General features: G+C 35.4%; 1 protein-coding gene across 1 annotated transcript in view; it reads right to left on the bottom strand.

The window, feature by feature from the left end:
- Positions 1-27008, bottom strand: part of LOC141354697 (deoxynucleoside triphosphate triphosphohydrolase SAMHD1-like) — a 39429-nt gene extending 12421 nt beyond the window's left edge. Inside the window, exons 1-7 of the mRNA XM_073860053.1 lie at positions 26848-27008; positions 26600-26715; positions 23243-23299; positions 22714-22730; positions 18531-18674; positions 18288-18391; positions 12614-12782 (exon numbers count right to left, since the gene is read on the bottom strand). Coding sequence (XP_073716154.1) covers positions 12614-12782; positions 18288-18391; positions 18531-18674; positions 22714-22730; positions 23243-23299; positions 26600-26715; positions 26848-27008 — 768 coding nt within the window. The remainder of the gene's footprint in view (positions 1-12613; positions 12783-18287; positions 18392-18530; positions 18675-22713; positions 22731-23242; positions 23300-26599; positions 26716-26847) is intronic.
- Between the last annotated feature and the right edge of the window lie 946 nt (positions 27009-27954).

Below are 27954 nucleotides of genomic sequence, written 5' to 3'. Positions count from 1 at the left end.
CGAGTGGGGTATCGCGTTGTGTCGAGCCTTCTTGGTGTTGTGGAGGTGGAGATTTTGTGCACTCATGCGACGTGCCCTGTTCACTCCCATTCAAAGGCCAGTTTACCAGAAAACGAACATCTTAAATATCTTAAATGTTGCTCTTCAGTCATAAATATGCTTTTAAATGAAAGTTTGACTCGTTAACAACGAAAAAACACCCTAGATTCCGTTTTGGGGCGGAATTTCCCTTTAACTATGCATTGGAAGGTTATATTAATAATTTTATTGTTGAGAAGTTTGATGAAAAGCTTCAGCATACATTTTCAGGACAAGCCTTTTTACCATCTTTATCAAGAGTAAGTTACCTCTCTGTTAGTTTGATGCTACAATATTTACACAAATCATTCAGAACACCATTGCTATTACAAATAACATTTGTTATCTTGGTTATTTACAGGTACGTTAATGAAGCTATTAACGTAAGTGACATGATGTACAACGCAGCTAGAAGCTAACGTTAATGTTTTCTAATGTTAGGCTAATGTTACGTTAGAGATTTAAAGATAACGTTTAAATACGTTGTTGACTTAGGTTAGGACAGATGTAGACATCCGTGTTTAATTTATCCACGTTTAGTTAGTGTTGTGGTCTACCGCATAACTTAAAGGGGTCATATGATGAAAATGTTAGCATTGCCACTTTGTAGACTACGCCATTGACCAACAAAAACCTGGTCTAAAGTCTAAAGTCAATGGCGCAATGTGTTTTATGTTATTTAAAGAGCGCATTAGTAATATGCGCTAAACGGGAGGACAACGCGGGTTTGCTTATCACAAAGTACACGAATGCGCAGCAGCACAAAAATGCTTTTAAATATGAAAGATTAAAGGATTGAATGTAAAAGATTATTATTGAGTCTCTTGGACATATTTATAAATGAGGAGCGATTATGAGATGTTAGAAGGCGCAAAGAGCTGCTTCACCTGTAGCCTGGTAAGTAAATAAATGCTTTGCTTTAAACAAATGCATCTGTTTTTAAATGTTTTTTTAAAATGCTACCTCGCGGATTTATTGTATATGATGACTCTGTACCTGTGGATATGGTGAGATGAGAAACATTTTTAAGTAATGCTTAAAAAACTCTTTGCTAAAAAAACGCTGTCCAAAGTGCTGAAACTTGCGGAGAGCCGTTTGTAAATTCTTTATCTCCTGTTTGTTACAAATAAAGTATTTTTAGAGTACAAACCTTATCTTACATACTTGTAAATTATTTTTTGACATTTAAAGCAATTACAAGCCTGCTTGTTTACTTCCATGATTAAAAGAAAACGGGTTTTAAAGGTTTTAATAAAAAAATAACAATTTCAATACAAGTGAAAAACAACACAATTATTTAACATTAATCTTAAACTGGGGATCTTCTACCTCCGTTTAGTTTTTCAGTTTACAAAGTTCGTCATCTAAATAGGGATTAGACATAGCGCCAGCGCAACTTGCTTTTAAAGGGGATGAGAGCTGTGACTCTTATTGGTTTACTGCACGTTACGCCCAAAATACTCCCATTACAATAGGACCAACCCTTTTCGACCGCGCGCTCGGCGCACAAACCATTTTTCCCGTCATTAAATTAGCAAAAGTGGATTCGGACACGCGCATTTAGACGTTGCGCTGTGCGCTTTAGACAATGTGCTTAGATCGTTAAAATAGGGCCCAATGTCTTTGTCTGCGTGTGGATTATTTTCACCCCAGTGATGGAAGGAATATTTAGTAATCTTTAGGGTTAGGGTTTTTTATTCTTCTCAAACTATGATATCATAACAGTGGCGAGGCTACACACTCAAATTGACAGCTGGTCCACCAAGTCAAAAGAAACACAAAATATTTTATTGGACAGCAGAAGAAATCACGCATAAATGATAGCCTTTATAGTCTCTTTAATACTAATCACTCAAATACGCATCATTTAGAAATAAATAACTATTTATAGAAAGTTAACTTTTGCATGTGTTTTTTAAACCTTGCAAATGTTAACATGCAAGCGATTTTAAACAATTTGAGCGCAAGATGTTAAAGTGAGCTGTTATGTGTGCGCACAGACAATGACACACACACATAAGCGGACGCACGAGCATGCAAACAAAAAATTATTTTGAAATACCACAGTCTTGGCATCTATGCTCATAAAAACATTCAGTTATGTCTTAGGCCATGTTTACATTAGAGCATTTGCGTTTTAAAACGGCATTTTAAAATGAAAACGATCCTCGTTTATACTGGCATTTTTAAAAGAATCTTCATCCACACTATACACCACCATAAACGCATGAAACATGACCAATCACGTAACTGGGCATGCGCATAAAAGTGTAAAATAACTTATTACTCTAATAATAGCTTACCTTTGCACGTTTACGCAGCCTAGGGGTGTGCGATATTGACAAAATTTCATACATGGGTCCTTTGCTGGCAACTATAACAGACACTATTTTTGAACCTATAAAAATCTGTTCTATTTCCCCCCTACAACATATTAATATGATTAATAGGTTAATTTTGATTAAAAGGTCTTTATTATTTAAAAAGAAAGCATTCAAGTGAACAGTACTAAACAGTAGCGAACTTGAAGCAAAAATAAATTTTAGCAAATGCAAACTTTAATCAAACAAAGTAAGAAGTGAAGTATTGCTTTAGACTACCAGAAATGCTTATTGCATTAATTTTTAAAAGTGTGCGAGGTCCGTGCACGTCCTCCGCTAGCAACGCACAAATAGCTAAAAGCCAAGCGCCTAAACGAGCATTATAATATTGACGTTGAGTTTATTGTTTTTATTAATTTATATTCACAAAACTTATCAACAAAACATCGATTTAAATTAAGAGACAAATTAACTGAAACGAAATTCATTTTAAAGTAGCAAACAAAACTTACATTAAACTGGAAAATAATGTCTGACCCATTACAATTCTCCCTTCATATTGGCCTTTGCAACGCCTATATGGCATTTAAAATTACAGTCTATCTTTCGTAAGCTAACTAAATTTTAACAAAACATAAACACTTATACTGTTCTAGCTCCCCCTACAACATATTAATATGATTAATAGGTTAATTTTAATTTTATAACTAAACAGAAAGGTCTTTATGATTTAAAAAGAAAGCATTCAAGTGAACAGCAAACAGTAGCGAACTTGAAGCAAAAATAAATGTACGCAAATGCAAACTTCAATCAAACATAGTAAGAAGTGAAGTATTGCTTTAGCCTACCAGAAATGCTTATTGCATTAATTTTTAAAAGTGTGCGAGGTCCGTGCACGTCCTCCGCTAGCAACACACAAATAGCTAAAAGCCAAGCGCCTAAACGAGCATTATATTAATGACGTTGAGTTTATTGTTTTTATTAATTTATATTCACAAAACGTATCAACAAAACATCGATTAAAATTAAGAGACAAATTAACTGAAACGAAATTCATTTTAAAGTAGCAAACAAAACTTACATTAAACTGGAAAATAATGTCTGACCCATTACAATTCTCCCTTCATATTGGCCTTTACAACGCCTATATTGCGTTTAAAATTACAGTCTATCTTTCGTAAGCTAACTAAATTTAAACAAAACATAAACACATTAAACCCAACAATACTCAAACATTAATATAAAACAGACATCTAAAAGGATACATGTTAAAACAATCCGATATAGCGTTTATAATAGCTGGTTGGTAGATGTTTACTATTTTTAGCAAAACCTCCGTTGCAAACCAATATTTACATGAATAAAATAATTTTTACTTTGAAAATGATGCGCTGTCACGTTAACATCAGCTGTTCGTTTACATAAGACTCCGTCTACGTTCATTTACACTCAGAGCAACGTCTGAGTTCTCAAACTAAAACAGGGTCTTCAGCGTTTGCGAACGAATCCGTTTATGAGGGTCGAAAACGGTGATGTAGTGTAGATGAAAGGCGTAAACGTAGCAAAAGTAACGCGTTTTAAAGCATAAACGCATTAATGTAAACATAGCCTTAAAGTGAGTGCAAACAGTTCAGAAAGAAGTCAGATCTTTGTGTTGGTCTGAAAGTAGCAGTTCTTATCTGCTTGTGTTTCTGTCATTTATATTAATTAAACAATAGAAAACAAAGGAAAATCACTTCTGTATCTTTAAAAAGATTAATTATATTTAATTTATATAATAAAGAAGACAGTATTAAACTTTATTTGATTCTATTCATGTACCTAAATACTACTGTTAGATCTTACTTTATTTTTAACTTTGTTCTTTTCTATTTTTATATGCTCATCATTTCTTAATTTGTTATTTTATTTTCCCATCCCCAGTTTTGCTGATCCGAAAATTATTCGATCTATAATTTAAAAAACGCAATGTAATCCATTTAAACCAATACTATAGTAAAATTATGTTATTTGAGAGTAGGCATTGAGGTCCACCCTATTTTACCCATATTCCTTTGAAAATTTCTGGCCTTGCCAGGGTTTCACACTAATTTGAGGGGTAAAAAACGTTTAGGGTTTGAGTTAAGGGTAATTTGAGGTTTCTTTGATTAAAACCAGGATCAGATGATTGTTGATCCAGGATCACATCTTACTTTGTCAAATTACAGCGACCCTATAATGAGGGTGGGGTGGGGCTTGGCCGAGGGGTGGGGCTTAGCTAATTTTTGCTCACACCTCACTAGACAGCAAAAAGTCATGTGCTGCCTTATTTGTTGATCTTTAAAAGGCCTTCATACAGAATGATGGTATTGATGGTATTACACCAGCTATGCTGAGGAGTTGTGCAGACCAGCTTACTCCCATACTCACTTATATCTTCAACTGGTCTCTCATTTCCTCAATAGTACCTGCTTGCTTTAAATCAGCTATGATTATTCCAGTGCCCAAGAAGGAAAACATCACCTGCCTTAATGATTACAGGCCTATTGCACTCACATCTGTTGTTATGAAGGTGTTTGAGCGCTTAGTCTGTAGGAGCTCAGCGCACATTACACTGGACTGTCATCAGTTTGCCTATAGGCCAAATAGGGGAGTGGATGATGCAGTGTCAATTGGTGCACATTTTATTCTCCAACACCTAGGGCCCTATCTTGCACCCAGCGCAATTGACTTTGTCAGTGTCGCATGTATCATTTCGTATTTTGCACTGGCGTACAGCGGGTTTTACCCTCCACAGACGCACGTCGGCAAACTAGGGAATGAACTTGCGCTCCCTGGGCGGTTCAGCGCAAAAAAGGAGGCGTGCTCCGGCGCAAACCATCTCTTATGCTATTTTGCAGTTTCAAAAAACAATTGCGCTACTAACAAAAAACTAGTCTAAAGTCAGTGGCGCGTTGCGCGTGGTTCATTATGCTATTTTAAGGGCGCATGCTTGACCATAATGTATACCGTGCACAACGCGCATTGCTTATCTAATCTATGCAACAGTCATTTTTGCAAATCATAAATTGTTACAATAAAAATATTAATACATAAGATAAGGGAAATCATTGTGGTGATAGTTTTTATTTATTTTGTGTGACAAACAATTATCATGCAAACAACGATTCAAATATTTTCATAAGTTTGTTGTGTGGCTGTATTACGTTTATTTTATCTAAATAATAATTAAAATGTTTTCATAAGAAACCTTGATGTATGTGAACTTGATTTGTACTTTGGGGTTGGACCTTGCTTGCGTTTCTTGTGTCCGATTTCAAAGCCCCCAAACCCTTTCAGCGGTGAGAGTGGACGCAGCGATGTCCTTTTGTGTGCCCGGCGTGCCCGATTTATGCTGGCAAGCTTGGGATCCCCCCCGTCTCCTGACATCATTGTAGTGCTTGGCGCAGCTGATGAGACAATTGCGGCTATTTGGGCGGGTTTCTCCCATCCCCATACAAAACAACTTCTCTGTCTTTGACTGCTCTTACAAGAACGTGGGTCTCCTCGGCTGTGAACCGCTCCTGGTGTGCACCTGGTAAATCCGTCATAATAATAGCAACCCGCCATTGAACTTGCGCCCTTGCGTTTAAAGGGAATGTTGGATAGCGTTCTGATTGGTTTATTTGACGTTACGCCCAAACCACACCTATGAATAATGAACCTACTTCAGACCAACCCCTTATTGATTTGCGCCCGGCGCTAGACTTATTTCTCCCGTTAGGAAAATAGTAACAGCGTCCCCAGATCCGCCCACAAAGTCACTTGCGCTTCGCACTTGCGTTTCAGATCGTTAAAATATGGCCCCTAGAGTCTAAGAATACATATGCCCGTGTCCTGTTCCTTGATTTTAGTTCAGCATTTAACACTATCATCCCTGCTAGGTTGTATAACTCTCTACTAGCCACAGGTGTTAATCCAGTACTGTGTCAATGGATCTTGAATTTTTTGTCCTGCAGGAAACAATATGTTAAAATTAATAATCATGTGTCATCAACCAGGGTCCTTAATATTGGGGCCCCACAAGGGTGTGTCCTGTCTCCACTCTTATTCTCTTTCTATACAAATAACTTTACATCCAATTCAGCATCAGTCAGACTGTTAAAATTCGCAGATGATACCACTGTAGTAGGTCTTATCTCTGGCGGGGATGAAACTGGTTATCGGAGTGAAGTAGAACGGCTGGTGAAGTGGTGTGAGGCTAATAACTTAATCCTCAATACCTCTAAGACGAAAGAGATGATAGTGGACTTCAGAAAGAAGGCAGTTCAGCACCTTCCCCTCTCCATCAGAGACCAGGTTGTTGAGAGGGTCTCTTCCTTCTGTTTCTTGGGTACCACTATCCACCAATCCCTTTCATGGGATCTAAACATCAGTCTCATTATAAGCAAAGCCCATCAGAGACTTTATTTCCTCTACCAGCTGAGGAAATTTGGGGTCAGCAAGAAAGGCATGACTCATTTCTACAGAGCTGCCATAGAAAGCGTGCTGACCTTTTCTATCCTGTCTTGGTATGGTAATGCGACCAGTCAGAGTAAGCAACAGCTGGAGAAAGTAGTAAGCAGAGCCTCTAAGATCATTGGCTGCAGGTTGTCTACCATTGCCTCACACTACAACATCAGAATTATTAAGAAGGCGAGGAATATCATCACTGACCCCTATCACCCGGCAAATTACCTATTCACCTTTCTTCCATCAGGCAAGAGGTACAGAAGTATCATCAGCAGAACATCACATATTGGAAGGGGGGATATATGTGTGGGATGTGTTGTACTGTTAGTATTGTTGTTAATGTGAGCATACCAAGACAAATTCCTCTCAACTGTATTGTTGAAATGGCTAAATAAATCTTTGACTTTCTTTGACTTTGAAAGTTCGGTTTATAGGCTTTAGTGAAGCAGCTCTGAGTTGGTTTGAAAATAATTTTTCTGATCGTACTCAATATGTGTCCGCGGAAAATTATAATTCACCATTCCTTCAAGTAAATACTGGAGTCCCTCAAGGATCTGTTTAGCTCCTCTTTTATTCTCTATTTATATTAATGAGGTTATGGAATAGATTCCGCCAAATTACACCTGTATGCCGATTATACAATTATTTATTCTACAGCATCTTCCTTAAACCAAGCAATGATACAATTGCAGAACGCTTTTTAAATACTGCAACAAACATTAAAATTGGTTTTAAACTCGAAAAAGACAAAATATATGATTTTTAGCCGGGGTCGCTCTAACGTATCGGATATAATAATTACAAACTCAAATGGTCTACCATTAGAAAGAGTAAGTTCCTATAAATATTTGGGTATATGGTTGGACGAAAGACTAGCATTTGACGTACATATCGATAAGTTGCTAAAGAAGCTCAGGCCAAAATTAGGTTTCTTTTTAGGCTCGATATCTAGCACCAGTGCTGTGATTGGCTGAAATGCTCGGGGGCGTGGAGTGCCTTCCAGGCAGTGATTCCTTGAAGGCTTCGTTGAGGGCTTAAAACACCAACGAGCCAGGAGGTCACCTCCTGCTGAAAAACTGCTAATCCAGGTGATTGGAACAAAATACTGGAGAGGACTTTTACTCATGGCACATGGATTACCCACCTCTGCTGCTAGATCCCATACCCACCCATCTCCTTTAGGCCATCTCTCCGTCAGTTATCCCTGCTCTCCCCCACATTATCAATTCATCCCTTTCCACTGGCACCTTCCCCATAGCATTTCAAGATGCTTGGATAACCCCGCTGCTGAAGAAACCCACACTCAATCCTGCTATGTTAGAGAACTACAGACCTGTTTCTCTTCTTCCCTTCATTGCCAAGACTCTTGAACGCGAGGCGTTCAACCAGCTCTCCTCTTTCTTCACACAAAATAACCTCCTGGATAGCAATCAGTATGGTTTCAAAAGCGGGGCAGGCAAGGACAGCCTCCAAATCATCAGTGCTGATCTTACTGGATCTATCTGCCGCTTTGGACACGGTCAACCACCGCATCCTCCTGTCGACCCTCATGTCTATGGGTGTCTCTGACACAGCGCTTCTATGGTTCAAGTTGTACCTCTCAGGTAGGTCATTCCGGGTATCCTGGAGAGGTGACGTCTCCAAACCCCAACGTCTCGATAACGAAGTGCCTCAAGGCTCTGTGCATGGACTGCTAGTCTTTTCGATATACATGACATCCCTGGGCTCTGTCATTTAAAAACATGTCTTTTCCTACCACTGCTATGCTGACGACACTCAACCCCACTTGTCGTTCCATCCTGATGATCCCACGCACATCACTGCTCTCTTTGTCAAGTTACAGTGGCTTCCTATAGCAGCTCGCATCAAATTTAAGGCTCTGCTCGTGGCCTTTAAAACCTTTAAAACTATTGCTGTTCTTGTGTTGCTATAATTGCTTCTATTGTTTACCTCAGTTGTAAGTCGCTTTGGACAAAAGCGTCTGCTAAATGACAAAATGTAAATGTAAATGTAAGGTAAAAAGTGAAAGTTATATAATAAACACACACACACACACACACAATCTTGCATAAACATCAACTGTAAATAACAGATAAACACATTCAAGCTCTCACCAGAGGAGAATTAATCTCACCAGAGGAGAATTAATTTTAATGCCACTAATTTATTAACGCGCGATTAACGCAACACGCAATTTCTGTTTGACACTTGGTCTAGCCCACAGCTGGATGGATTGAGATGCAGTATGTGACCCGCGCTGTCTAGATGAGTCGGAGGTTTTCATAAAAATAAGAACATTAAGCTCTCGTCTAGCGAATCCAATGATCTAAATGATCATTAAACATCTAAAATGATCTTTATCTGTACGTTTCCTGAGAGGTGTACCGTCCTAAATCCATAATCTAAAGCAAATATGCGTCTTCTTTGTGTCTTCTTTCACTTTTTGTTTTTAAAGCATGCAGAAATGATAGAAAATAGACTGCAGGACTTGCTTGATGTTAAAATAATTATTAAGAGAGATAACGTTCGGGACCTGATTGATGCTAAACGAGTTATTAAGAGTGACAAGCCCGCCGACGTCTGACCCAGCTAGAAATAAAAAGTTCTAAGAACGTTCCCTGAAAGTTCCCGAATGTTCCCAAAAACATTCTGCCAACGTTAAAAGCGGCTAGTTTTTTTTAAGTTCTAGGAACGTTTCTGTTGTCTGAACGTTAGAGTAATGTTACATTTTACCATTTTTAAACGTTATGACAATGTCATGTTTTAATGTTCACACAATGTTTGAAACAGCAGCTGTTTATTGTATTGACTTGTTTGATTGTTGTGTAGATGGTGGAGAAACATTGCATTTTATTATTTTAGCAAACATTATTTCTGTATGTTTAGTAAATATATTGCTGTAGAAAACTCAATTCACTTACTAGGTTTGGATGTTGATGTTTCGTTTTGGGTCGCCCTTGTTGTGATTTGTGTTTGTTTTGGTTGGTCTCTTGACACTTGACTTTTTGCCTACTAGTTTTTCCTGGTTGTGTTAACTTTGTGGTAATGCACCACATTTGTTATGAAAAGTTATAAGTGTATTTCTGTGGTTGTTGGTACATAATGGTAAAGATCATCACCTAGTTTATTTTCTGCCAATAATGTATATTAGATCCAACTCTTTCACAGCAGTTTGTCATTAAGGAGTTTTAGAAACTTTGGACAAAAAATATCTGCTGTATAATTGGGACGCACAAACATCAAGAATCAGACTATGAATCTCAACCATGGTGACAATTAAAATTGTTAAAAAAAATCCTTATTTATCCATGCTGCAGTGCATGCTGGGAGTCCTGAATGAGGTTTGTAATTTGTTAATACCCAGCATGCATTGCAGCATGAAGTTTTTCATTTGATTGTCACCGTGGTTGAGATTCGTGGTCTGATTCTTGATGTTTGTGCATCCCAATTATATAGCAGATATTTGTTGTCCAAAGTTTCTAAAACTCCTTGATGACAGGATGCTGTGAAAGTACTGGATCTCGTTTACATTTTTGACAGAAAATAAAGTTTTGATTAGTAAATGAATTAGGTGATGATCTTTACCATTATGTACCAACAACCGCAGAATAACACTATTAACTTGGCATGTTCATAACAAATGTGGTGCATTAACACAAAGTTAACACAATCAGGAAAAAACTAGCAAGCAAAAAGTCAAGTGTCAAGAGACCAACTAAAACAAACACTAATCACAATAAGGGTGACTTAAAATGAAACAAACATCAACATCTAAACCTAGTAAGTGGATTGAGTTTTCTACAGCAATATATTTGCTGCATACAGAAATAATGTTTTATAAAATAATAAAATGCAATGTTTCTCTATCATTTACATAACAATTAAACAAGTCAATATAATAAACAGTTGTTGTTTTAAACATTGTGTAAACATTAAAACATGACATTGTCATAACGTTTAAAATGGTAAAATGTAACATTACTCTAACGTTCAGACAACAGAAACGTTCCTAGAACTTAAAAAAACCTAGCCGCTTTTAACGTTGGCAGAATGTTTTTGGGAACATTCGGGAACTTTCAGGGAACGTTCTTAGAACTTTTTATTTCTAGCTGGGGAAGCGCATGTAAACAAACGCGCGAGTGCGCGACCCCAATATAACACCTACACAAAATTACAGTTTTAAAAATATCTGTTTTGGAAGAATTCACACAGGTATGACCTATAATCTGTTATATCTGAAGTGAATGTTTGGTTAACTGTTGAGGAAAACTATCTGTTGTGTAACATTATATTAAATCCTTGCATTAGCCTACAGTATCTTAAAGCGGTCTGCCTCAATGTCAAAATTAAACAATAAAAGAAAAACATATATTTAACATGTCATATATTGATATTGTTTTTGCTCTGCGTTAACAGGTATAGTTCTGTCATGTTTTGTCAGATTCCAACAAATCATGCATTGTTTTGAAGTTTTTTAATAGAGAATATTAAAATATTAATAACTAATTTTTGAAAATGTGCTCATCCCAACTCAATTTGCCAGCACAGTCACAAATGATGCAGCAGCAAACAGAAATGGAGAAAGAACAAAGTCTTCTAAAGGGAAAATCATATATAAAACTATGGCTGATGGTTCTGTTGAAAATGTAAACAGGCTGTTGTAGACATACATTTGCATATAGCATATATATTTGTCCAAATCCATGTTGATTAGAGCATTAAAAACTTGAAAAGTTTTAAATTTGGGTAAATTTAGAACAGATAAAAATGTGAGACTAATTTGCAATTAATCGCGAGTTAACTCGTGAAATCATGAGATTAATGTAGATTAAATATTTTAATCTATTGACAGCCCTAGTTTATATGTTATTTACAGTTAATGTTCATCTAAGATTTTGTCTGTAGTTCAGTTGTACTTGTGTTTTGACTGTTCTCTATTTCATCATTAATGTTCATTCATCATGTCATTATTTAAGTGTCACTTTTTAACTCTGTAAAATGGACTCATGTAGACACTGAGCCATTTAATAACTTACCCTGATGTTGTTTTGTATTTGTTTGTATGATACAATCTATGTGCCTGGTCTCCTTTTAAGATATAATTAATTTAGTTAATGAAATTCAAGAAGTTGTTTACATGCTCATATATTTTTACAGTGGTTTTCTGGCAATCACATCTGCATTTTACTTTTAAAAAAATAAGAGTTTCTAAACAGTTAATAAATCAAAGAAATTCTGTATACAGATAAAATTTGCTGTAACGCATACAACTTTGTTGTTTTTTACAGTTTTAAGTTGTATTTTTACAAAAGCTGTCTGGTAACAGCTGCCAGTATTTCTTTGTAAAAACTACGGACTTTTTTACAGAGAGAGAGAGAGAGAAAAGATAATTGACAGCACAACTGAGTTTCAATTTCAACAAACCATTATTACCAATTTCACCATCATTAGTCTGTTTCACACAGTAGTTTCTGTAAATTACCATGAATTTACCAGAATCAATTTACCAGTAAATACAAAAATGTGCTGTTTACAGACGCAGCGATGTTCCGTCTTTTTACCAGTAAGATATTTACACATCAGTATCAAAATACTGGTAAACTAAGTGAGAAAGTGAACGTTTCCTCTAAACTACCTATTAATTTTAAAACTGAGGATTTTGCTGTGTAGATGTTCAAATGTAAACAAAATGAATTGAGTAATGCATTAGAAGTTCAATGCACCCAATGCATCAAATACCGTACCTTGTCCCTGAAGCATATTATCTTCCTCTTTACTTCAGGTTTACTCTTTACTTCAGGTTCACTCTTTACTTCAGGTTCACTCTTTACTTCAGGTTTATCACACACTCGTGTGAGCTTCAGCAGACGTTTATGGTCAAAGCTTGTTGAAATGCCCAAGTGATGACAATCACTGCAAAACACAAGAGTAATGAATCTAATATAAGGATGATAATAGAGAAAACTAAATACTCATAAAATTGAAATGAGTATTTTTAATTCTAGACATGAGTCATTGTACTTTAAAATTGGTTTACTGAAGCCTTGATAGGAAATTCACACAATTGTTGAATTAGAATTTATTTGCAGGTTTTTAATCATGCAGAAGTCATTAAAAATACAAATAAAAATAAAAAAACACTGTTTCTCTGATGGGATAGCTATCTGATTTATTTAAGGGGACATATCAAAGTACCATATAGATAATTTATTATAGCATTTTAAAATTGCCACTTTAGTTTCAAGCAAAATGTGCTGTATTAGGTGTGTTCTTTAAATGCAAATGAGCTGATGAAGTGCAAACACTGATCAGGATGATGGTGGTTTATTAAAATTGAAACTTAATGCTGTCAATTTTTTTCTTTATCTTTCTTTCTGCACTAAATGTCAGTGACGTGGTTTGAAATTAAGGGGCGGGATTATTATAAAAAGATCCCCTTATGACATCATAAGAGGAGCCAAATTTCAATGATCTAATTTTCAATTTTTCAGCTCGAAATGTTTCGAGGGTTTAAGTGACGTGTTTCGACGTTTTCACGTGTCCGTGGCACGTCTGTCTTTTTTGTGCCAGTTTCAGGTATTGGTTACGTATTGTTTTGCCTTTTTTTGCCCTTGTTGCTTGGGATTGGGGTTAGATTTGTGATTTTTGTATGATTTTTAAACTGTTTTTACGTGAGGATGAAGTTGGGTTTGGCATAAATGTGGACGTCATTTTAAGCATTTGTTTATATTTGTATTTGTCAGAATTTAAAACTGTTTTCGCTTGAGGTTAGGATCTCATTTTACTTTAGAAGTTGTTTAACCCCAATCTACAACAGTAAAAAAATTGGGAAAACAATTGAGCAACCAATACGTGAAACTGGCACAAAACCAAAAGTCATGCCACAAAAACGTGGAGACACATCTCTTAAAAGCTCGAAACATACGTGCTCAATATATAAATACAGTCACATTCCTATCTTACCACACTCAAAAAAATGATTCAAGCCCTTCTTAGAAGTGACACATTAATATTGTGTTCAACTAATGTAAAATACCTCATTAAGAGCAATAAGTATATATATTTAATTAGTCTAACACAAAATGAATATGTACTATAATCTATTGATTTCTTTCTAATTGCGTTAACACAATTAGTTTGAGTTTGGGTTCTGGAAAAATAATTTCCCAGCATGCTTTGCATGCAACTGCTTTTGGAGAGTAATTTTTTTAAATTAAGTGTTTTTTTTATGCATTTTTAGGTAAAGAGAAAGACTTAATAGTGTTTAATGTCCGTTTATCTTATTGATTTAGAAGCGTTTGTGTTATATTTTTTCAAATTGTTTGATTACCATCGTGCAGAAGAGTGGCGCTTGTGGTTAGGTTGTGGATGTGACGTATTTTTCTTAATGAGCACTAACTGTGTTAATGCCTGTTTTGAGATCAGTCTCTTCTCACATGCTCATCCAAAGTATCATATGTTGTTATTATTAGCATGCTAACATGTGCTTATGCTAATTAGTATGATACAAAAACGTTTTATATGAAATAAAAGAATTGAGTTATTCAGACTACACTACATTGAGTTATTCAAACTACGCTAAATTGAGTTATTCAGACTAAACTAAATTGAGTTGAGGCAACTAATAGAGGATTGCCATTTAATTTAAATTGAGTTAGACTAACTCAATTTATTTTAATTGTGTAAAGCGATTTTTTATGAGTTAGGTGTACACATTCATATTGGATGGAAATCCTGCCCACAATTTTATTGAGTTTATCCAATGAATCATTTTTTTGAGTGCATATCTGCGCTACTCACCTGACCAACAGTGATCTCAAACTGCCAGAAGCTGGCGGAAGGCTCGATATCTAGCACCAGTGCTGTGATTGGCTGAAACGCTTTTGCCTTTGGTTTTTATACAATGTACTGTATATTATATTAAACAATATAATATACAGTATAAGATGTATACACTGTGTGCAGAATTATTAGGCAAGTTGTATTTTTGAGGATTACTTTTGTTATTGTACAACTACAGTGCTTTTGCTCAATTCAAAATGTTAACAAACCCTCAAACCTGAACATTTAAGTAGTAAAAGTGAAATTTTGGCTTTCTTAAGATAATATTTCTATGTACATCATTATTAGGCAACTATTTGAAAAACAAAGATTTTACCATCTCACTTGTTTTTTTTCACCTGTTAAAGTGAGAATAATAAACAAACTCTACATTTACAAATAAACATGTAATAAAACAATTAAAAATAAAAAAATATATAAACTCAGTGACCAATATAGCCACCCTTCTTTTCGATAACAGTCACAAGCCTTCCATTCACGGATTCAGTCAGTTTCTTGATCTGATCTGAACCAACATTTTGTGCAGACGCAACCACAGCCTCCCAGACACTGTTCAGAGAGGTGTACAGTTTACCTTCACTGTAAATGTCCTACTTAAGAAGGGGTCAAAAGTTCTCAATAGGGTTTAAGTCAGGTGAAGAAGGGGGCCATGTCATTAGTTTTTCATCTTTAAGGCCTTTACTGGCCAGCCATGCAGTTGAGTACTTTGATGCATGTGATGGAGTGTTGTCTTGCAAAATAATCAGTCTTCATGAAAGATCCAAACTTTTTCTGCAATGAAGAAAGTGTCTAAGAATTTTTTACTAAGAATTTTTTGTCATAGCTTAAGACTATTCTTTAGAGCATTTCTGAGATATTTTGTACATACGAGCCCAGACTCAGAGCTTAACACAGAGTTTAAGTGTTGAGTGAATGCATCAGTGTTAACGTTAGGTAAGATCGCCACCTAGTGGATAATAGCGGAAATGGATTTGAGGTCAAAACTCCTCAGGGAAGCGTTTTCTCTTAATTGACGAGATAACTCAACAATAGTTATAGTCACACTGTGTACAAATAACAAGGTCATATGAGACACAGCCATCTTTTAACAGTATACAAACTGGGAACTATATTCTCAGAAGCACTGTTACTTGGGAGGAGTGATTTGCTCGCAGCACCCGAGAAGCCCCCTGGTGAGGAGCAGAGAGTTCGGTCAGAGTTTGCAAATCACTCCGCCCAAGTAGCAGTGTTTCTCCTTCTGAGAATATAGTTCCCAGTATGTATACTGTTAAAAGATGGCTGTGTCTCATATGACCTTGTTATTTGTACACGCTGTGACTATACAAATCACAACACATAAATAGGAAAATGTTCGAGTTATTTTGTCACTTATTGGGAGCAGTATGCTAGCTGGAGCCATTCACTCCCAGACTTTGTGCTAAGCTAAGCTATTGGGGGCTGCATCAGACAGAGTTACAGCACGCACGGAGATGAGAAAGGTATGTATGGACTTATCTAACTCTGGGGGTTAATAAGCTAAATTCCCAAAATGTGGGCGTCTTCCTTTAAAGACTGTGGTCTTTATTTTCATAAATCATTGGCAATAGTGGCGCAGTGATACTTTAGCTATGTAATGCGGTCTGAACCGTGGGGTTACCGGGGTATTTTACCACAGCTTGAACGAGTTTCAACCAATCAGAATAAAAGACCAGAACTGCCTGTTTTATAAAATAAATTATCTGTGGGGTATTTTGAGCTAAAACTTCACATTCGCACTCTAGGGGACACCAAAGATTTATTTTATTTCCTACAAATCTCATAATATGACCCCTTATACAAAGCTTATACAACAAAAGGCAGCACTTATTGTATGTTGGGCAAGGGCACAAGCTGCAGCGTGCAGTGCAGAGCAGCAGGATAATTTACAGGTCCATGACCTGGGGGAAAGCTCTCTTAAAGTCTGCTTTTGTTTGGGAGGAGTAAAGCACTGACATATGTGGCTTTATCAGCCACATGGTTTACACATGTCCAGTTTCCTCTGAAATGCGTCCCAGACCACCTCAAGTGGTTTGAGTGATCAGATTTAATTCCGTCTTCAAAACGTATTGGAGGACATTTACACTTGTTTTTTTTTTACGATTGGATACCCAGATAGCATGCAACCATTGAAACAATGTTAAAAATCGTTGATTTGTCAATGTTGATACCATTGAATCAATATCACGTTTGCACCCTCCATTGGTGTTGAGAGAGTGTTGAAGTTTCAACGGATCACCATTGTCGTGATCAGTGTTTGCTTTAGTTGGGCCTTTTACTCTTGTGTTTTATTGGTAAGTTTTCTTTGGCTGTTGAAGCAGTGTTTTAAAATACATCTGCTATTGCAAAGACAACAAATAAGTAGTTTAATTCTTGTAGATATACCTGAATAATATTAATGAAATACTGTTTAAGTTATGCAAAAAAAAATATTTTACAGTACTAGTTGGAAACAGTGTCAGGTCTGTTATTTTGAGGATTACAAAAACACATTTAAAAAGTTACACTATTGAAGCTATCTCTGACATCATGAATCGGTCTATGAATCTCATCAATGGTGACAACCAACAAAAGAAAGCTTCATGCTGCAATGCATGCTGGGTATCATCGTAGTACTAAACTAATTTATAACTCCCAGCATGCATTGCTGTTGATCGTTTTATCTGAATTTGTTTGATGATTGTCACCATTGTTGAGATTTGTAGGATGAGTAATGATGTCTGAATGTGTCAGCAATTTTTCTGTTTTTCTTGTCACAGTGTATTTACAAACCAAACCAATTATAAATGTCAAAAATGGATCAACATAATCATGTAAAGCAGCTTAATTTTATATAAATTAATTTTAAATCTTCACAGAAAGCAACCAGTTTCAACTTAACTTTGAAACATATCTTTCTTTACCAATGCACTTGTGTTGCTAGATAAACACATGCAAACACTAAAAAAAAGAAAAGAAAGATTTAACTTAGTGAATAACAAGAGTCAAGGACCCAACTAAAGCAAACACTGATCACAATAATTGTGGTTTGTTGAAATCTCAATATTTTTTCAATATTAATGGAGGGTGCAAACCTGATATTGATTCAATGCAGTTAACATTGACAAATCAACTGTTTTTAACATTGTTTCAATGGTTTGCATGCTATCTGGGTAGCTATCCGATCAGAGAAAATGACCCTTTTAAAGGGCCCATGACATACAAAGGCTAGCATTGCTACTTTGTAAAAATGTGTCGTTTTGGGTGTGTCCTTTAAAATGGAAATGAGCGAATGAAATGCAAACACTGATCACAATGATGGTGGTTTGTTGTAATTGAAACTAAAGTGTGGTGTCAAGTCCTTCTTGTCTCTCTTTTCTCTTTGCACTAAATAGCAGTGCTGTGGTTGGATAATGCACATTAATGGGGCGGTATTATTATAATAAGAGCCCTTTATGACATCATAAAGAGGGCCAAATTTCAATGACCTATTTTTTGCTCACACCTACAAAAACCTCTGTATGTCATGGGCCCTTTTAACACCGCAAATTTTACTGTGTTGGAATGACAGAACTTTTTTACCGTGCAAAATAATCCCATTTGTCCACATCAATCTTGTTTTGTTCGTTTGCCACAATCTCATACAGGAAGGATTTGTCTTCAGTTCTGCCATTGAATCCCTTTGGCTATAACATGAAAACATTTTAGGTAATTAGTAACTTAAACACAGCAAAAGTGTAAGTACAAAAAAGTTGAGAGCAAAAATGGAACAAGAAAGTATACGAGGGAAAACCGTTTGTGTTTGTAATTTAATGGAGCTTGTACCTCCTTCAATATATCCACCCCTTTGATTAATTCTTTGATGAATCCAATGTCTTCTTCAAGGACCAGTCCATGTTCTGTCATTATCTTACTCAGGTTATTATTATTTACCATGTGTAGAAACATATCAACTGATGCCTTTTCATGCTGGTGGTAGAGCATAAACACATCAACACAGATGACCAGATTATATATTTTAAAGATTTATTTTAAACAATGAAAACAAGCATACAGACTTTTTTATTTTATAAAAAGTGGTGGACCATCAGGGACAACGAGGCCTTCTCTGCTGGCCGAAACAGTAACACTGACATACGTTTTAGTATATTTTCCCATGAATGTGTATTAAATTATTCCCATTAGTCTATTCTCTTCATTTCATAAATACTCTCTTGGTTCATAAGTATTGATGGTTTATATAGCTGTGGCATCATCATGATGGTATAAAGAGGTTGATTAAATTTGGTAGGATACCACTAAAGGCCTAATAAAAAATAAGCGCTGCCACTGAATTATACAAAGATGTAAATTTATGCTTTCAACATAATGCAAAAGTGTATTTAATTTTACTGCAGTGGTTGAGTTTTATATTGTTTTTATTTAAATGGATCATATTAAGTCTTCGGTATTCCCATAGTTCGTATGTGAAGTTTTATCTCAAAATACCCCACAAATAATTTATTATAGCATATTAATATAACCACTTTGTGGATGCAAGCAAAAATTTGCCATTTTCTATTTTTGTTGAAATTTAATTCAACAAACCACCATCATGGCGATTAGTGTTTGCATTTCATCAGCTCATTTGCATTTTAAAGGACACACCCAAAAACATTTTTGATCGCACCTACAAAGTGGCATTTTCAACATGTTATAATAAATTATCTTTGGGGTATTTTATGCTTAAACTTCACATATGTACTCCGGGGACACCAAAGACTTACTTGCATCTTAAAAAAAGTCTCATAATGTGTCCACTTTAAGAAGTCTCACAGTCCTGCAATGTAGCTTGCCTTACTAAATTGTCTTTCAGTGCAGCATGATAAATGCAATTATATTAAACATGCATTCCATAAAAACAACTCTGAATTTGACATAAAGCTAGGGTGACTGCATGAGATTGGCTGAAATTAGGGTTATGGGGGGGGTATTCAATAATAGTTTAATTTATTTATTTTATTTAACCATAAAAGATAATGCATTTCAAACTGAACCAATCATATTAATATAAGTACATATGCATATAAATATTTTATACTTGATACAATAATAGTTGGATCATCCAATAATACTTTTCTTTATTTGATTTAATAATAAAAGATAATGAATTCCAAACTAAAGTTTCTGAACCAATCATATTTTTATTAATATAAGTACATATGCATATAAATTTATATAATACGTATAGAAGTATTTTTTGAACACAGTGCCTCGCCCTCAACCAATCTGACTGTATAATTTTTGGGACAATTAGAGCGGGATTCGGAACAGCAGCTTATATTTCAGGACTATCCCGAATTTTTCAGGGCGTCTGGTCACCCTTCATCAGGGATGGGCAACTTTGGTCCTGTTGGGCCGGTGTCCTGCAGAGTTTAGCTCCAAGCATATTTAAACACACTTGAAGCAGCCAATTAAGGTCTTACTACCGCCCTTCCAAAAGTTTAGATGTGTCCTTATATGAAACACCTGATTCAGTTTATCAGCTTGTTAGTGTGTTAATTATTTTAACGTTTCAAACAATCTCCCAGCTAACAGAGAAAAGTTCTAAGAACGTTCCTTGAATGTTTCCAACATTCCCAAAAACGTTTTCTGCCAACATAAAAAGTGTCCAGTGTTTATGTTTTAACAATGTTTCTTGTTTGTCTGAATGTTAGAGAAATGTTACATTCTATCATTTTCAAACGTTATGACAATGTCATGTTTTAAACAATTTACATAACTTGATATGTAAATGATAGAGAAACATTGCATTTTATTATTTTAAAACTGTTATAAAACATTATTTCTCAATGTTCTGTAAAAATATTTCTGTAGAAAACACAATTCATTTATTAGGTTTAGATGTTGATGTTTTGTTTCATTTTAAAGGGGCCATGGCATGAAAATGTTAGCATTGCCACTTTGTAGGTTTGAGCAAAAATAGGTCATTGAAATTTGGCTTTTATTATGATGTCATAAGGATATCTTATTAGAATAATACCGCCCCCTTAATCTGCACTATCCAACCACTGCACTGCCATTTAGTGCAGAGAGAAAGAGAGAGAAAAGAAGGACTTGACAGCACAATTGAGTTTGAATTACAACAAACCACCATCATTGTGATCAGTGTTTGCACTTCATTCGCTCATTTGCATTTTAAAAAACACACCCAAAACGACACATTTTTGCTCGAACCTGCAAAGTGGCAATGCTGGCATTTTCATGCTATGACCCCTTTAAGTCACCATTGTGGTGATCCGTGTTTGTTGTAGTTGGACCCTTGACCCTTAACATCTTGCTTGCTATTTTTTCCCTGGTTACATTAACATCCCTGGTGTTCATAAAACACCTTTGTGATATTAATGTAAAATTAATAGTGCAATTCTGTGGCAGTAGTTAACTGATACTCACTCATCAAAAACTTAATTTCTGTTAGTAATGTATGAAGTCCAGTGATCTTGCAGCAGTTTGTCATTAAGGATTTTTAGAAACTTTGCACAAAAAATATCCACTGTATAATTGGGATGCACAAACATCAAGAATCACAGTATGAATCTCAACAATGGTGACAATTAAATTAAAAACTTCATGCTGCAATGCATGCTGGGTATCAACAAATTACAAATCTCATTCAGGACTCCCAGCATACACTGCAGCATGGATAAATAATGAACTTTTACAATTTTCTTTGTCACCATTGTTGAGATTCATACTCTGATTCTTAATGTTTGTGCGTCCCAAATAGACAGCAGCTAATTTTTGTCCAAAGTTTCTAAAAATCCTTAAAGGAGAATTTCACCCGTAAAAACATTAATCTTTATTGAAAGTGCATCATATTTGTAGTCAAAATGTAACATACATTTCGAATTTGGTGCCTATTTAACAGAGAAAAGGGGTGTTTGTAGTCTCACCCACTCAACAAAGATATTGGACTTCCTGGTTTCAATGATGCAAAATGATGATTTTTACATCATTGAAAAAAGGAAGGGCAACACTGAAATCTGTATTTCTGCTGTCTCAGCGGCAACTGAGAAAATGATGCACGACCATTCAAAACATGACTGGGGTTCTAACTATACAAAGCTTTATGCAAATGGGTGTAGTGTCCCTTTAATGACAAACTGCTGCAAGATCACTGGACTTCATATACATTACTGACAGAAATCAAACTTTTGATGAGTGAGTATCAGTTAACTACTGCCACAGAATTGCAATATTAATTTTACATATCACAAAGGTCTTTTATAAACAACAGGGATATTAATGTAACCAGGGAAAAAATAGCAAGCAAGATGTTAAGGTTAAGAGTCCAACTAAAACAAACACTAATCACCATAACTGTGACTTTAAATGAAACAAAACATCAACATCTAAGCCATATAAGAGAATTGTGTTTTCTACAGAAATATTTTTACAGAACATTGATAAATAATGTTTTATAACAGTTTTAAATAATAAAGTGCAATGTTTCTCTATCATTTACATATCAAGTTATGTAAGTTGTTTAAAACAGACATTGTCATAACGTTTGAAAATGATAGAATGTAACATTTCTTTAACATTCAGACAAACAAGAAACATTCTTAAAACATAAACACTGGACACTTTTTATGTTGGCAAAAAAACGTTTTTGGGAATGTTGGAAACATTCAAGGAACGTTCTTAGAACTTTTCTCTGTTAGCTGGGAGATTGTTTGAACGTTAACTTAATTAAGTTAATTTACTAACAAGCCGATAACCTGAATCAGGTGTTTCATATAAGGAGACATCTAAAAGTTTTTGGAACGAGAGGCCCACTGCCTAGTAAGACATTAATTGGCTGTTTCAGGTGTGTTTAAATATGCTTGGAGCTAAACTTTGCAGGACACCGGCATCCATCTTTTTCTAAGGATTACTATACTACAAATTAAAATTATTAATTAATGAATACATTTGTCATATAATCATATAGGTATAATCATATATACATAGGACTTTTAATGCTCACCGTCCATTTGGAGCATTCTGTAATTAAATAAAAAAGAATTACGGTATAAACAAGCTGTTTTTTCACAACCACAGATTTATAGACATTAGCATCAGGGCTGGCCCTAATTTATTTATTTTTTAATTTAGGAATTTCTCTGGATATACAAATCCTTAGGAACTTTTGGGAAAATGTAGTACACAACTGCATGAAATATATCACACTGTGCAAGTGGTTTTTGGATACTTTATTATATTAGGGTGATTTCCCGGACAGGGATTAGACTAGTCCTAGACTAAAATGAATGTTTGAGCTGTCCAAACTGTAAACAAATTGCACGAACATATCTTAAAATACATCTGTTCCCTTTGTTTTCTCTCAAAATGCACACAAGTAATGTTTTTAGTAAGGCATGTTTGTTAAAACTAGTTATATTTCCTAATTAAACTAAGACCTAGTCCTGGTTAAGCTAACCTTGTCCGGGAAACCACCCCATTGTGTCTTTAATTATAATTCCAGCTGACCATTAACGTGAAAAACTAATACTTACCAGGTCGGGCTTCAGGAATGAACATGATATCAAACAAATGAGAGAATGGACCATGACCTTAGGAAAAAGCAGAAATACATGTATAATTGATATGTGAATATTTATTATGTACACTTTAAAAGGATTTCGTGGTGTTGCTGTTTCAACCTAATTTTTCTTATTTTGACACAACTTGCAATTTCTGAATTTGTTAAAGGAACAGTATGTAAGAAATGTATATCAATTAATCATAAAATGGCCCTGATATGCAGAGGTGGGTAATCCATGTGCCACGAGTAAAAGTCCTCTCCAGTATTTTGTTCCAATCAGCTTTCAGCAGGAGGTGAGCTCCTGGCTCGTTGGTGTTTTAAGCCCTCAACGAAGCCTTCAAGGCAGCACTGCCTGGAAGACACTCCTCGTGCCCCGAGCGTTTCAGCCAATCACAGCACTGCTGCTAGATATCGAGCCTTCCACCAGCTTCTGGCAGTTTGAGCTCACCTTTGGTCAGGTGAATAGCGCAGATATGGTAAGATAGGAATGTGACTGTATTTGAATTCAGCTCAAAATGTTTTGAGGGTTTAAGTGACGTGTTTTCACGTTTTTACGTGTCCATGGCTTTTTTGTGCCAGTTTCACGTATTGGTTACGTATAGTTTTTCTTTTTTCAAACCCTTGTTGCTTGGGATTGGGGTTAGATTTGTGGTTTTTGTCTGATTTTGAGTAACCATAACCAATACGTGAAACTGGCACATAAAAGAAAGTCGTGCCACGAAAACGTGGAAACACGTCTCTTAAAAGCTCTCAACAATCGAGCTGAATATAAAAACAGTCACATTCCTATCTTACCATATCTGCGCTACTCACTGGACCAACGTTGAGCTCAAACTGCCAGAAGCTGGCGGAAGTCAGTAGCGCCTCACTGCAGAACACGACATCCAGGGGGCGGGGTTGGATTCAGATCCAGGGGCGGAGCTGGATCTCTTCCCACTGCATTTTGATTGGTCGGCAGTTTTACCACAAGACACGTCATACACGTGTTGTTGCGTTACCATTAATCCATTGAGTCGTAACTAAATTAAGTTATTCTTTTGACAGAAAAACAAACTTTACTTATGACTACAAAAAAGTAGTGACTTTAAGATGAAATGTAAGTGTTTTTGCTATGTTTTGAAGTAAAACATTTTGGGCACTAAGAGTCATCTTACCACATGCAGTATAATACCTATGAATGTATACAGTATAAATTTGCAGAATTATTAACATATATATGGCAAGTTATTTAGAAATTAATAAATTGAATGTTTATCTTGTAGGGACTTTGAATTTGTTTTAACGTGTCTTTGCTTACAGGCATTAGGAAACAGGTTTCCTAAACATGGTTTACATTTTTTAAAATGTGCTAATAAAATATATCAAATAAATGTGTGTTTTTATGTGTAATAAGTGTGATAATGTACAGCCAAGCGGGTCGAAAATATATCCCTTCAGTGATATCACTGTCTGGAACGTATCCCTTACCTCCCCTTACACTAACTGTGATCATTACTTAATAAATTATAATTCATTCTTGACTATATTATTAATCAAACGTACACTTAAGCTGATAAGAGCAAACGTTGGCGACCACAGGATGCAACTAATTGGGGGCTGCAACAATGCAAATATACTGGTTCATTTGGCGGAACAAAGTATATAAAGTGGGAGGAGTTGGATCTAGATCCAACCCTGCCCCCTGGATCTCATGTTCCGCAGTGAGGACCATCTCAGCGGAAGGCTCGATATCTAGCACCAGTGCTGTGATTGGCTGAAACGCTCAGGGGTGTGGATTGCCTTCCAGGCAGTGCTGCCTTAAAGGCTTCATTGAGGGCTTAAAACACCAATGAGCCAGGAGCTCACCTCCTGCTGAAAAACTGTGCTTATTCGCAAATCCAGGTGATTGGAACAAAATACTGGAGAGGACTTTTACTCATGGCACATGGATTACCCACCTATGCTAATATGTCACTAGACATTAAGAAGTCATTTTCATTTCAAATACTTATATCAATCACAACAGTGATCTGGCCAGGATATTGTCATTTAAAAAGTGGAGTTTCATCCAAATAAAAAATTTGAGTAATAGTTCACATATATATTTTATAACTTCACTTAAAAAAAATGAAATGTTGGGTTTAATTTAAAATATTATGTCAACAGGTTCCATACAATTTGTTTAAGTAATCTTAACAAACAATAATTTAGTTCATTTTACAAAAGTAAAGTTGAGTTAATTTAAGCTAATTCAACTTTATTTTGAAATTTATAGCAACTCCCCGCTACACTGTAAAAAGTAAAAAGTATTTTTTTAAGTTGATCCAACTTTATACTTCTTACAGTGTAGAGTCGGAAAAAAAATTGAGTTAATTGTACATGAAAAATTTAATTGATGACAAAATAATGCCATTTTATAAACTCCACTCTCTTTAATTAGCATTTAATAAATCCATAACACCGAATCAATCAATCAATCAGAGTGCAGTAGCTTAACACAACTCATCATATAAACCTTATTTTAAATTACAGTATATATACACTGTAAAACATAACAGTTGACTTAACTCAAACCATTTAGGGAAACCGGTTGCCTTAAACCATTTAAGTTTTAAAATACATAAATAGTACTGTGAACTTGAGTCATGTGCAATTATACACTTGTATTTAAGTAGTGTGAACTTAAATATAAGTGCATAACTGCATATGACTCAATTTGTTTAAGTTCACAGTACTCAAATTTATGTGTTTTAAAACTTAAATTGTTTAATTCAACCGGTTTACTTAAATAATTTGAGTTGAGGTAACATTTAGGTTTTACAGTGTACAGTATATATTCTACTCTGTTCGGTTCTGTTCGGAAATATATATATATATATATATATATAACAAGTTCATTGACTCATACTTGGTCACTTATTACTCACATACCTATCTAATGGTGCTACACGTCTGCAAGAGGGTGCCAGGGATGTTATCAGCCAATGAGATGCAAGTCTGTATTGGTTTTATTAATCTATTACGTTTATGCAACAATGTTATGTTGGCTGAACAAGTAATTTTCAAGGAAAGCTTACAAGACAAATTTTTGATGGACTTGATTAAATTAAGTTCACATTGTTAAATGTATATTTTTTAACATTTAGAAATAATGTTTTATGATAGTTTTAAAATACTAAAGCAAATTTACATTATTTTACATTATTTATGTTATTTTACTGTTCATAATTTTACTAATCATCTCAGTCAAACACTCATTCCTCCATCTCGCAAATTTTAAATTCATTCAACAGAATTGCTTGTCCTGGCTGTAATGTAAATTATTTGTATGTGTATTTTTGGTACTCACCTAAGTCATGACATAGACCAGCAATCTGGACACACAGTTTGTCTCGATTGCTTATTTTGAGCTCTGGTTGTTTTTCTTGTAGATGTTTGACCAGACATCCTGCTAAATGTGCCACCCTTCCACACACACACACACACACACACACACACACACATACTGTTTACTTCAAGAAAAAAATATAAATACTTCTAGAATATTCTCACTGCTAAACATAATTTAGTGTATCAAATATATAACAAAATACTTACCCAATGGAGTGCTCAAAGCGGTTATGTGATGCTCCAGGGTAAACCCAGTATCCTGCACCCAGCTGTTTTATATTACGCAGTCTCTGAAACTCAGGTGTGTCTATGATATTCACCAGCAGAGGATGCAGCTCAATGTTACCATGAATAGAATCATTAACCATCTACAGGATGCAGTAAGAAAACTTTAAATCATTCAATATTTCAAAAGTTTATTAGCCTGCCAGATTGAAACTTTTTATTCAATTTCAGTCAATAAAGGGTAAATAATATAAAATATAGAGTAATAATGTTTATTATTGTGGCATAGGAATGAATGGAGCCTGAGAGACCAGATGAAAATCAAAGGTGGTTAAAGTGGATGTTTCGCAAGACTATTTTAAGATATAAAATACATCTTTGGTGTCCCCACAGTGCTTATGTGAAGTTTTAACTCAAAATAGATAATTTATTATAGCATGTTAAAATTGCCACTTTGTAGGCCTGAGCAAAAGTGTGCCGTTTTGGGGTGTGTCCTTTAAAATGCAAATGAGCTGATGAAATTCAAACACTGATCACAATGATGGTGGTTTGTTGAAATTAAAACTCAATTGTGCTGTCAAGTTCTTCTTTTCTCCCTCTTTCTCTCTGCACTAAATGGCAGTGTTGTGGTTGGATTGTGCAGATAAAGGGGGTGGTATTATTGTAATTGGTCTTGCTACCTGATTCACAAAACAGGTGAAATCTGAATGACCTAATTTTTCACATGCTTGCAGAAAATGGCTTACCAAAACAAAGTTACTGGGTTGATCTTTTTCATATTTTCTAGGTTGAAGGAAAAACTGAGAACCCCATTATAGCACTTTATAGCAGGTCATAGCATGAAAATCTGACTTTTTTCACTTTTAAGTGCTATAATTGGGTCCCCAGTGCTTCTATCAATCTAGAAAACTTGAAAAAGAACCAACCAATAACTTTGTTTTGGTAAGCCATTCTCGGCAAGCATGAGAAAAATTAGGTTGTTCAGATTTCGCCTGTTTTGTGACGTAGGTAGCAAGCAAGGCCAATTACAATAATACTGCCCCCTTAATCTGCACTCTCCAACTACGTCACTGCCATTTAGTGCAGAGA

Source organism: Misgurnus anguillicaudatus, chromosome 3, assembly GCF_027580225.2.
Source record: "Misgurnus anguillicaudatus chromosome 3, ASM2758022v2, whole genome shotgun sequence".
In the NCBI taxonomy this organism is placed as follows: Eukaryota; Metazoa; Chordata; class Actinopteri; order Cypriniformes; family Cobitidae; genus Misgurnus; species Misgurnus anguillicaudatus.
Note: the sequence above shows the minus strand (reverse complement) of the source record. Positions and strands in the feature narration are given on the sequence as shown.